The sequence below is a fragment of the Clupea harengus genome, chromosome 11, assembly GCF_900700415.2.
Source record: "Clupea harengus chromosome 11, Ch_v2.0.2, whole genome shotgun sequence".
NCBI lineage: Eukaryota > Metazoa > Chordata > Actinopteri > Clupeiformes > Clupeidae > Clupea > Clupea harengus.
Window position 1 is genome coordinate 29,941,442 of NC_045162.1, and position 12,160 is coordinate 29,953,601.

Below are 12,160 nucleotides of genomic sequence, written 5' to 3' on the forward strand. Positions count from 1 at the left end.
GTTTCCAGTGTCAGTCCACAATGGTGATGCTTTCAACATTATTCCAAGAATCGTTTGTAATCTATTTTTTTGCGGTTCTCTCCGTAGGTGCGGCTAGGACAAAATCTCATCATATACTGACTATAAGTGACTATGATGAAACACTCCTGCCACGACGCCACAGTCCTCACTACCAAACTTCGAGCTCTCGTCACGCGACAGTTCCTCCTCTGGGATCCTCCTCTGGATCATTTGCTCTCCGAGCTGGGGGATCTATGCACCCTAAATCCTCCCAGTCTTCATCTTCGTCTTCGCTGGTACCCCTTGGTGCTGCTGAAAACCTACTGACCTCATCGAGTTGCCCTGTAGGTCGAAATGCTTTCTCCACTCGTATCCCTCACTCTACCTCTGGGTCGCTCGCCCAGCCACCCTGGCCAGGGGTCATGGATAGCCCCTCGACCTCTCTCTGTTCTCCCAAGCACTATCCCCCAAGATCAAGACTGTCTCGTGAGTCCAGTCACTCTGACTCTATAGAAATGCCACACAATTTCACGTTGTCCTTTGGGAGTGTCTCAGCTGAGAATGGTTCATCGCTGCACGAGCCCAAGGGGGGGACACAGAGGCCTGGTCATGTGGACCGTGGGCAGGAATTTGCCTACATACCTTTCCACGTGGACACAGACATGACTGTTAGCTCCGAATTGAAAGCCGAGCTTGAGATCGATGAAGCGTTAATAAATGAAGGTGTGGCTATGAACTGTAGTGCTCAGATTGATGTGGAAGGAGAGATAAACCAAGACGATTTCTGGGACAGGGACTTGGACGAAGAGAAAGACAAGGGGCTCACTATGTCTTGCACCACTACTACTGGTGCCTCGAGGGAAAACTGGGATAATGCCTCGTCTGATGAGGAAATGGAGAACTATTTTGACTTTGCTCGTACAGTTATAACCCATCACACCCAGAAAGACACCCAGGCCCCTCTGTCTCCCTCCCTCAGGCCGATACCTCAGCTCGATGGTGTGGACGATGGAACAGAAAGTGATACCTGCCTAACCAATGTAGACGTTCAGAATCTGAAATGCCCTGGTCAAATCCCAAATCCTCTGCAGTCAGCTGAAGTTTTACCAGCAGTTAAAACAAGTAATGGTCTGAGCATGCAGTTAGAAATCCCAGTCTCTAACACTCAGCCTGATCCCACTGGTGGACGCAATCCAGAGGAGTCGATTGTGGCTGGATCAGTTTCCCTTTTTGAAACGAGTAAAAGCTTACAAGACAACAAAAGGCCATCTTCTTTGACTAATCCCATCTTAAATTATGAAAACTCCCAATCATACAGCATGTCCTCACATAAAGGCAGTGACGCCTCTTGTCTGCCTTTGCCACAGAAATCCACATTCATGGAATCCCTTCAGGAAAATATTAAAATGAACTTTGAGGATTTGCAGGATGAGAGTGCTCTTCTGTACCAAGGTCCTGGTTTGGACCTGTCTGTGGAAACACCGCTGATCTTAGACAAGTGTGAGCCGTCTTCCCCGAGTAGTTTTACGGAGTTAGTGCCAGTCCAAGACGGTGTCTCAGTGGACACTCCAGATTCGGAGAATTCGAAAGAAATGTACTTAGATCCAAGTAATGGGCACTTTGTATCATCTATGAACGGCTACACTGTTTACACGCACCAAATGTCAGGGTCGTCATCGGTCAGTTCACTCCCAAATGATCTGAGTGAAAGTAAGAAATCTGCATCTGATTTGATTCAGCCAGGCTTTGTTACTCAAGGAGATTCTCAACAGCCGTCGGTGCATCGATTACAGAGCAATCCTACTGACCACCCTTTCTTTACTATGTGCAAGTCTGTCTCTGCTCCCAGCCTCCCGTTGGGTCCTACGCCTCCATCCCCTGTGGACGGTTTAAGGACTAAACTAAAGGCTCCGGTAGAATGCCACCTATCGGCTCCGTCTGTTCCCATGGGAGGTGTGACATATGCATCCACAGAAGTATCACAACAACAGGAATTCAAACCATTTCCAACGTCATCATCTTCTACTCTGACCTATAGTCCAGTTTATCCCACTGTTTCACAAGCCCTGAGTTCTACCACACTTGGTTTCCTTGCATCATCATCTTCAATAACCTCTCAGACGCCAACTCCGTGCCACTCTGTGTTCTCAGTTCTACAGCCAGGCTCGGCTCCTCTGGTCATAAATGGATACAACTCCAGTCGCGTTCAGAAGGAAACGACTTTGGGTCGGACCATCTCTATCAATTTTTCAACCCCACGATCAGCAATAGAGCCACAACAGCAGATAGTAAATCAAGCGTTACCTGGTCATGCAATTCTGACTGTGAAGGAGGTAGGTGGGCCAAACGTTGATCCTACTCCGCATGTACTGCTTGTCAATCGCCTTGGTCAGATCTTCGTCAAAAATCCTGAAAGCAATACCTTTCAGCTGCCAAGTCCTAATTCTCCCTCGTACAATTGTGTCACTCAGATCGCAAGCCTACTTCAAAGTAATGCCTTTTCTGCAACATTGGCAGCTGCAGGAACCATGTCTGCCACTGCCCCAGTAGTTCCCTTGTCAACACAAGTTTCAAAAATGATGACTCCTGTTCAAAGTTCCGTTGCCATCACTCAGTTATTAAGTTCTAGTAGTAATGGGGTGGACCTGGAGATCAGAAAGTCCCAGAAAAATTCTAATTCTGCTGTACCTGGATCGAAGAAACCCAGAAAGAAGAGAGAACCCTTGTTATCGAAAAAGAGCAAGTCTGAAATCAAACCAGACTCCAAAGGAAACCTTCCTCTTGTGAAAGCAAAGATGTCTTCAGATTCTACAAGCTCAGTGGACAGTGCTCAAGCTATAATCAATCAGGCAATGGCGGGCTATTATAACCCAACTCGGACTGTCAGTCATACACAGAGTACCTCCTCCGTAAAAACCACCTCAGCAGTGGGCAAGGCCCAGACTCTGAGCTCTGTCCTCCCCACACCATGTGTCCTCACTGAACCCGAGCCAGCAGCCACCCCTCCGTCAGAAGCGTCACGTCCACGTACCCAAGTGCGCATAAAGAGGGTGTCCTCCATCTCCGATCGGGCCGGCACTAAGCGACCCAAGTCTGAGATCGTGGAAATGGAGCCCCTATCTGGACCGGAGGACCTGTGCAAAGTGAGCTTGGCTGTGGCCAGGTGAGACGCTGTTACCAACCCTAAATTGTGCCATCTCATTATTATTATTATTATTATTATTATTATTATCATCCCTGGTTAATTGGTTAATTTACATTTTTCCCCTTGTTAGTAGGTCTGGAGCTCGGATTAAAGCTCCAACAGTCAAAGGAGTTCTAGACTTGGACAAGCTACAGGAAGAGGGTAGCAGCGACTCTGAGAGCATAAGGTAAACCTTTAAGCAACACAGCCTGAGTCCTGTTTGGTTCACTCTCACAGGATAGTAGTGTATGCACCTGCCCCAGCACCTTTTATATATATAAATATGCATGGGTATGATTATAGTATTTAGCAGACGCTTTTGTCCAAAGTGACTAAGAAAACATTAAAAAAGACAAAAGGCAGTAAAATAGTTTTAGCAGTAGCAGTAAAATAGGCTATAATAAAATAATTCAAGAAACAATATTAGGTACCGAATAATAATATTAATAATAAAACCGATTAATAATAATAATACCAAATGCCAACATTTGGACTATACAGTAGGCCTTAAGGAAATGAACGAATTAGACAGATGATAATTAAAAAGGTTAAGTAAACACTTTTTAAATGTACCAAGGCTGTTGTTGAATATATAATGAGTCCGCAGCACAGTCGACAATGCCTCAATCAAAGATTGCAAATGTTTAGATACCACCACAAAATATCATTTTGATAGCATAGCAAAAATATTGTAAAATCCTGATGGGACTGTTATACAACAGGCCTGTTAATGGTTAATTAGCTATTTCATTAAATCATGGCTCTTATTGTGTGACTCTATTAGTCCTCTTCTCAGTAACATAGGCATTACATGTACCTTATGAAGTTTGTACCTATTTTATTGTTCGGTTAGACTAGTCACGTCATTTGACCACGGTGAAGTGACATTGACCACATAGCTGGATCTCTCTCATTAAAGGTTAAATAAACTACTTACTCATCATGTTATCCTGACTACTATTGGCAGTTGAGCTTCATGATTGGACCATGAAGCAATGAAAGAAGGTGGCCTGGTCTGATGAATCAAGTTTTCTCTTCCATCATGTGGACGGCCGGGTGCAAGTGCCTGGTTTACTTGGGGAAGAGATTGGAGTAGGATGCACTATGGGAAGAATATAGCACCACTGTTTTTATAAAATATTTGGGGAAACATTGACATCCAGGGGGGCACTGTGGCGCAAGCCGATAAGCCCCCCATTTACGGGCTTCATTGCCCGCGGGGACACAGGTTCAAGTCTGGCCTGCTGTCGTTTCCCGGTCCTCTCCCCACCTCTTCTCCGCCTCGCTTCCTGTCATAACACTTCACTGTCCTGTCCAAATAAAGGCATAAAAAGCCCAAAATAAATCTTTAAAAAAAAAAAAAAAACATTGCCATCCAAAGATGCTTTGTTGACCTCTTTTTCTTTCCCAAACTCGACAAGGACATTTTCTTCCCTTTCTGCACTGGCCTGCTCTTTCTCTGTACACATAGAAGGCATTTTCAAACGCTGCGCCACTTTACAATGAACCAAAGTAAATGCTTGCTGACCTAGTGGACCCTACCAGTTGCAACTACAATTCAGGGGAGAAAACCTGCCAGGGCTTTGAATAGTCAACACAACATAAATGACAACGTGCCCCCGGATCACAGAAACTCCCCCAAACTCACTAATGAACTGATTACGGCTAAATCTCAAGGCTAGTTCAACTGAAGACCATAGTCTGTAGAAGACTGTAAACGAAGACACACACTATTCATTGTTTCAACACACTGATCATTGAAAAGTTACAAATATAAATACCCATCGTCAAAAAAGTTTGATTACATGAAATGTACATATAATTTGTAGGTAACTATTTAGTACATCATCCACAAATGAGTTTTGATTGTATGTGGTCACATGAAGGAGAGATAATCAGACCTGTGTAGTTTTGTGCTCAGGGTTGGAAACACCAAGTGTAGTGTGATGGCTAGCCCAAAATAACACCAAGTATAGTGTGATGGCTAGGCCAAAATAACACCAAGTGTAGTGTGATGGCTAGGCCAAAATAACACCAAGTGTAGTGTGATGGCTAGGCCAAAATAACACCAAGTGTAGTGTGATGGCGAGGTAGCTTGCTAGTTTAAGAAAAGAAAAAAATGTAATGCCTCTTTAAATAATAATCACACAATTTTTCAATAGTTCATCTAGGTAAAGGTATAGCTTGCTCAACCATACTTTATCCGTTTCCTGTAACAGGCCTGGACCTTGGGACCGTTTGGCCATGTCCCGAGCTGGAGACAAACTACATGCCTGGGAAGGTGCAGGGCGATACTCTATGACTGACTGGAACAAGTACTCAGGTAAGCTACACACAAATACAACCTCTGGTGATTTTCTTAACGTGTGGTTATTCATCATAGTGAAAACAAGGAACAAAACATTTAAATATGTCCTGGTCTCAAACCTCAGAATATAACCAAAAGAAACACATCTGTAATAATTAGGATCAAATACTGATCCAAGGTTGTAAACATAATTTCAAGAAAAACTATGGCACTATTTTAAGTGGAAGATGTGAAGATCTCTCTCTGAAACAGTTAAGGGTTTACTCTTACAAACAGCTAATTGACCACAACATAAAGGAATACAGACACCGGAAACTTAGAAAATAAAACATTTATTTAAGGCAACGTGAAGATGTTTTGCCACATGCAAACGAAATGAGAGGAACCTTTTAATATCACCCATGCAGGCTTCTACTGGGCCCGACCTCTCTGGTCTTTATAGGGTTAGGGTCTTTATTCTAGCACAGCTGACCGCCCCCCGTGAGGACCACCCAGTCCAGAATCCTCTCTGGTCTTCATAGGGTTAGGGTCTTTATTCTAGCACAGCTGACTCCCCCCCCCCCCCCTAACCCTAACCCCCCCCCCGTGAGGACCACCCAGTCCAGAATCCTCTCTGCTCTTTACTCTAGCACAGCTGACTTCCCCCCGTGAGGACCACCCCGTCCAGAATCCTCTCTGGTCTTTATTCTAGCACAGCTGACCGCCCCCCGTGAGGATCACCCAGTCCAGAATCCTCTCTGGTCTTTATTCTAGCACAGCTGACTCCCCCCCCCCCCCCCCCCCCGTGAGGACCACCCAGTCCAGAATCTTGGACAGTATAGAAAGTACATCATAGGTCAAATTCTTAAGTTTAGAAGTTTGCTTTTATTGCAACGGCATGACATCAGAAGTGTGTGTGTGTGCGTAATGATCAAAAATGTACTCTGTATAGTTTTTCACTAAAAGACCTTTCAGACTACACAACCTTTTAGTCGCTTACTGGAAAGTACCAGTTGCAGGCCGCAGGTGAAAATCGAAAATCGTGAAAAACTACAGCACCATGCCGGATCTAGCTAGACCGGAAGCAAAACAATAGGCACGCCGTTTGGGCTTGGAAGCCGGCCAATAGTAGTAGGCTAACGTTACGGTTTGAGTGAATGGTGAGCGCGATAAGGCGAAATGGATGATAAAAAGCTTCTGAATGGAAAGTTTACTTTTAAAAGTTGTGTTGTGCAAAAGAAGCGAGCTTCACTGTTGTCTAAAAATGTCAACAGGCTTGTCTGTTTGAGTAGCTGACTGAAAGCAAAGAAGTAGTAGGCTTATCTTTTATTGGTTACCTAACTGTTACGGTTCATTGTTTCTGAAATAAGAGGCCTGACTGCTATGTTCCCAGCAAACTTGAAAAAAAGAAAATATTAAGCCATGGTTTAACTGCACTATAGGCTGAGTCCTTGTTTACCTGAAATGTGCACTTTACAATTTTATTTTGTACCGCCCTGTTTGGCAATGTTGTTTTTCAATAAAATAAAACATTTGCATAAAGCAAGCCAATCAACTTTTCCATGTTGATAAGAGCATTAAAATGAAAAAAAAAACGATGAAAAAAAAAATGAAGGGACATTTAGAATAGATAAAAAATTGCGATTCATTTTGAGTTAACTATGACATGAATGCGATTAATCGCGATTAAATATTTTAATCGTTTGATAGCACTAGTTTTGATGGATTTCATACACCACTGTTGTACTGTATTATAACAGAACCCTATTTTAGTTATGGTCGCACTACATCATAGGTGCTACTGGGGCTCTGGTTGACGGTGTAAGACTGGGAGCATTAAATTGGGTTACCAGAGTAACCAGTAGTGAATTCTTACACCTACAAGCCAGCAACATATAGCTAGTTTGAAACAAAGTTCACACAAGGGTTCGACCAGTTTGCCCATCATTAATTGTCTTACTTTTTTCTACTAGGTCCCACTTCTTCATGTGATGAGCTGCCGCCGTCCGATTCAGAAGATGAAACCAAGCCTAACCCAGACCAGCCACACCTACGCTTTGAGATAGTCAGTGACGATGGTTTCAGCGTGGAAGCAGACAGCATTGAGGGTGAACACCTGCCGTCTACTCTGCATTTTATTGTTTCATTGATCCACAGTATATTTTACCGTGTCACAGTTGTTAGGCAGTAGCTTCACCACAGCTTAGAAAAGCTTAGAGTAGACACTGATCTTGGATCAGATTCATTACTTTTATTAGATGAAGTCTGAATTCAATTCAGTTTTATTGATTTATATTGCGCTGTTAACAGTAGACATTGTCTCGTGGCCTGAACCCCCCCTAGAGCGAGCACAAAGCGACAGTAGCAAGGAAACACTCCCATTTAACAGGAAGAAACCTTGAGCGGAACCCAGCTCAGTGGAGTGGCCCATCTGCTTGAGGCCGAGGGGTAAAGGGCTGAAAGAAAGTTAGGCGAATGAAGATAAGGCAGATCATTCATACACAGAATCAAGAAAACACTTCAGACACACATTATGTATGTCTACATGGAGCAGGTGTACATCATGTGTACAAACAAGTGGCAGGGCATAGAAAGGGGGAGCGTGACGTAAGAGAGTAAAGCCAGCATACACATATAGTGGTCTTATAGAGGGGTCTTATTGTACTCATTGGGTTGGTATTCTCCACTGGGTTGAGTGGATGCGTGTGATAGTACATATCAGTAAAGTCATGGCTAGGCTAGCCCTCAGTGGACGTAGGCTATCTGTTTAGAAAACATTTACAGGTTATAAACAAGAATTACAAATGATATTACATATTCAAAATCTGACCGCATATCCATTGCACACGCATTTTGCCATCTCCATTTGACAAAAGGATGTGAAGTAGTGGTGTTCTTTGACCTGATGGTTTTCCCTTTCTTGGTTTGTAGTGGCGTGGCGGGCGGTGACCGACGCCGTGCAGGAGGCGCGTGCTGCCCACCACCTGAAGCAGCTGACCTGCATGGGCATGAGCGGTGCCCAGATGGCGGGCATGCTCCATGACGCACTGGTGTTCCTGGTGGAACAGCTAGAGGGCGCTCACCACTGTCTGCACCACAGCTTCCGTTTCCACAAGCAGGTGACCCAAGAAGAGGACCTGCCTGTCAACCCAAGTGGTTGTGCACGTGCTGAAGTCTACCTACGGTACGTGCTCATAGTGACAAGAACAACTTTCAATATGTTCAACTTCTTCCAGTATAGTGCCAACTATATCTGCAACATAACACTGGACTTTGACTTGAGAAAATGTGTCCTACAGACAGGCTTTTTGAAAAAATATTTACAAAAGCAAATTCAAAAGACGGTAAATTTCATTATCAGCATAATTTAGACCAGACATCTACATTTACATTTACATTTAGTCATTTAGCAGACGCTTTTGTCCAAAGCGACGTACAAGGGAGAGAACAGTCAAGCTAAGAGCAATAAAAAAGCATGGTGTAACAATAAATACTACTTTACATGAGAATTAGAAAAACAACAACCTAGAAAAGAGGAAAAAGAAGTGCAGGAATGTAACTGCTGAAGTGCAAGTTAAGCGCTAGTCAGGTGCCAGTTAGGAGGGGAGGTGCTCTCTGAAGAGTTGGGTCTTCAAAAGCTTCTTGAAGGTAGAGAGGGACGCCCCTGCTCTGGTAGTACTAGGCAGTTCGTTCCACCAACGTGGAACTATAAATGAAAATAGTCTGGATTGCCGTGCTTGCACGGACGGCAGTGCCAAACGACGCTCACTAGACGAGCGCAGCGTCCTGGGTGTAACATTTGCCCTTACAAGAGCATTTAGGTAGGTGGGAGCAGAACCAGTAAGCACTCTGTAGGCAAGCATAAGTGACTTGAACTTAATGCGAGCAGCTACTGGCAGCCAGTGGAGCTCGATGAGTAGCGGGGTGACGTGTGCCCTTTTCGGTTGGTTGAACACCAGACGCGCCGCCGCGTTCTGGATCATCTGTAGTGGTTTCACCACGCAAGCCGGCAGGCCCGTTAGGAGGGCGTTGCAGTAGTCAAGGCGGGAGCTCACCAAGGTTTGCACCAGCAGCTGGGTGGCATACTGGGTTAGGTACGGCCTGATTTTGCGGATGTTGTATAGCGCAAAGCGGCACGACCTGGAGACAGAGGCGATGTGGGCCGTGAAGGTCAGTTGGTCATCAATAATGACCCCGAGGTTTCTTGCTGTTTTGGATGGAGCAAGAGATAAAGAGTCAGTATTGATCTTGATGTTGTGGTGGATGACCTGTTTGGCTGGGAAGACCATCAGTTCCGTTTTGGCCAGGTTCAGCTGAAGGTGGTGATTTTTCATCCATGTGGATATATCAGCGAGACAGTCCGAAATCCGCGTCGAGACCGTGGTGTCCTCAGGAGGGAAAGACAGAAACAGTTGAGTATCATCGGCATAACAGTGGTAGGAAAAACCATGCGAGCGGATGATAGGGCCCAACGAGGTGGTGTAAATGGCAAAGAGAAGTGGTCCCATCACCGAGCCTTGGGGCACCCCAGTGGTGAGGCGGTGAGGTACAGACAGCTGACCTTGCCATGACACGTTGAACGAGCGCCCAGTGAGGTAGGATTCAAACCAGGAGTGCGCATTGCCAGAAATGCCCATACTTGACAGTATGGACAGAAGGATGCGGTGGTTGACTGTATCAAACGCAGCTGATAAGTCAAGCAGGACGAGAGCCGAGGATTGAGCTGCTGCTCTAGCTGTTTTTAAGGCCTCCATTACAGACAACAGGGCTGTTTCGGTGGAGTGACCGCTTTTGAAGCCAGACTGGTTCAGATCGAGGAGATTGTTCTTTGACAGGAACTCGGTGACCTGTTTGGAAGCTGCCCTCTCAATGGTTTTAGATAGGAGCGTGAGAAGTGAGACCGGTCGATAGTTTTCCACCTGAGTGGGATCGAGAGACGGCTTCTTGAGCAGCGGCGTTACCCGAGCCACTTTGAAAAGAGAAGGAAATGTTCCAGAATTAAATGAAGCATTAATCACCTGTGTTATTGCCGGTAAGACGGCAGGCGATATGGCTTGAAGGATGTTGGATGGGATGGGGTCCAGCGGGCATGTAGTTGGACGGCTACCTGTTAGGATTTTGGAGACCTCACTCTCGCTGAGAGGGATGAAAGAAGGAAAAGATGAGCTATTGACGGTTGCGCCCTTAGGGGAGGGGGACAGTTGGTCGAACTGTTGCCCGATGGCTGCCACTTTCTCTGTGAAAAAGGAAGCAAAGTTATCAGCAGTGAGGTTAGTAGCTGGGGGGGGAGGAGGAGGGTAGAGCAGAGTTTTGAAGGTGGAGAATAGTTTCTGAGCGTCAGTTGCACCGTTGATTTTGTCATTGAAAAAAGTCTTCTTAGCAGCAGTGATGCTGGATGAGAAGGAGGCCAGCAGTGTCTGGTAGCTTGCAAGATCGTCCAGCGCGGCAGATTTGTGCCACTTTCTCTCAGCCGCTCTGAGATTGGAGCGCTGCGTTCGGAGGGTATCACTCAGCCACGAATGAGACTGGGTAGATCGAGCAGGTCTGGTGGAAAGTGGACACAAGCTGTCCAAGCATGAGCTCAGAGTGGAGTGGTCTAAGTGGTCTACCCTTCAAACCGGACCCCAGACAATGGATGTGTAAACCAGACTGCCCGGTAGAAAACCTGGACTACCTGGTAAAGAAATTAAATTCAAAAACAGACGTCTGGCAACCCCTTTTCCAGTCCTCGCCAGCTACAATGTGCCCTCTTCATCCATGACTGCAGTGGACCAATGTTTAGTTTCTTAGAAATCAGATGCATGAAATAACCTTTACTCCGCAAAACAACGATACACTGATGAATATCTTCACAAATCTGCTTTATTTTATCCATTTCAAACCAGGAATGCCTAGTACCTTGCTACCCAAGGCACCTTTTTATCTGACACAGAATTGTTAGTCTGCTACTGAAACTTGTGAAATGTTTTCTCATGCTTTCCTGGGACAACAACACTATTCAAAGAGAAAATACACCAAAGTGTGGTTATTGTAACCATTGAACTGAAAAAGGAAAATATAACTGCCTCTTCCTTTTCAAGTTGAACTGCCTCTTCCTTTCCCCTCAACAAATACCCTGACTCATATGTTACTTCTAATTACAGGAAGTCAACTTTCGATATGTTCAACTTCCTGGCTTCACAGCATAGGCAGCTCCCAGACATCGGGCCATATGATGAGGAGGAGGATGACGTCCCATTGAAGTCTATCAGGTGAACATTTTATTCTCACAGTCAGGCAGTAGCCTTTGTGTCTTGGACCCCAACATTCAATATCGTAGGGAAGCATAGGTTAGAGTATTCTCTTCCATGAATGCATGCCTTTATCTCTTCCTGTTTAATAATCTCTTTTGGTTTTGTTCTGCGGCAGACGTGTTACAAACCAGGAGCTTCCAATGGCCATGCGCTTCAGGCACCTGGAGCGGACCTCAAAAGAAGCTGTTGGCGTGTACAGGTAACGCAGGAGGCCTGAGGAATGAATGCTTCTCTTCGGTGTCCTTTGCTTTAAGAGAATAAGAGTATGATACAGGCTATACTATTATACAGGCCATACTATTTAAGAAATTGAGAGAAATCTTTCCACTATTATTAACCCAATTAATAATGACCCATCTCAGTTCTTCCCCACTGATGCTGGGGGCCGGCATGAGT

General features: G+C 45.1%; 1 protein-coding gene across 3 annotated transcripts in view; it reads left to right on the forward strand.

Annotated features, from left to right (window-relative positions):
- kmt2bb (lysine (K)-specific methyltransferase 2Bb) overlaps positions 1 to 12,160 on the forward strand; it is a 58,624-nt gene that overhangs the window by 42,431 nt on the left and 4,033 nt on the right. For 2 of the 3 annotated variants that reach the window (XM_031576841.2, XM_031576842.2), the window contains exons 29-35: positions 88 to 3,163; positions 3,276 to 3,371; positions 5,404 to 5,507; positions 7,445 to 7,579; positions 8,403 to 8,655; positions 11,615 to 11,722; positions 11,880 to 11,963. In XM_031576841.2, the coding sequence (XP_031432701.1) occupies positions 88 to 3,163; positions 3,276 to 3,371; positions 5,404 to 5,507; positions 7,445 to 7,579; positions 8,403 to 8,655; positions 11,615 to 11,722; positions 11,880 to 11,963 (3,856 nt within the window). The remainder of the gene's footprint in view (positions 1 to 87; positions 3,164 to 3,275; positions 3,372 to 5,403; positions 5,508 to 7,444; positions 7,580 to 8,402; positions 8,656 to 11,614; positions 11,723 to 11,879; positions 11,964 to 12,160) is intronic. The other variant, XM_031576843.2, reaches the window with a different exon arrangement.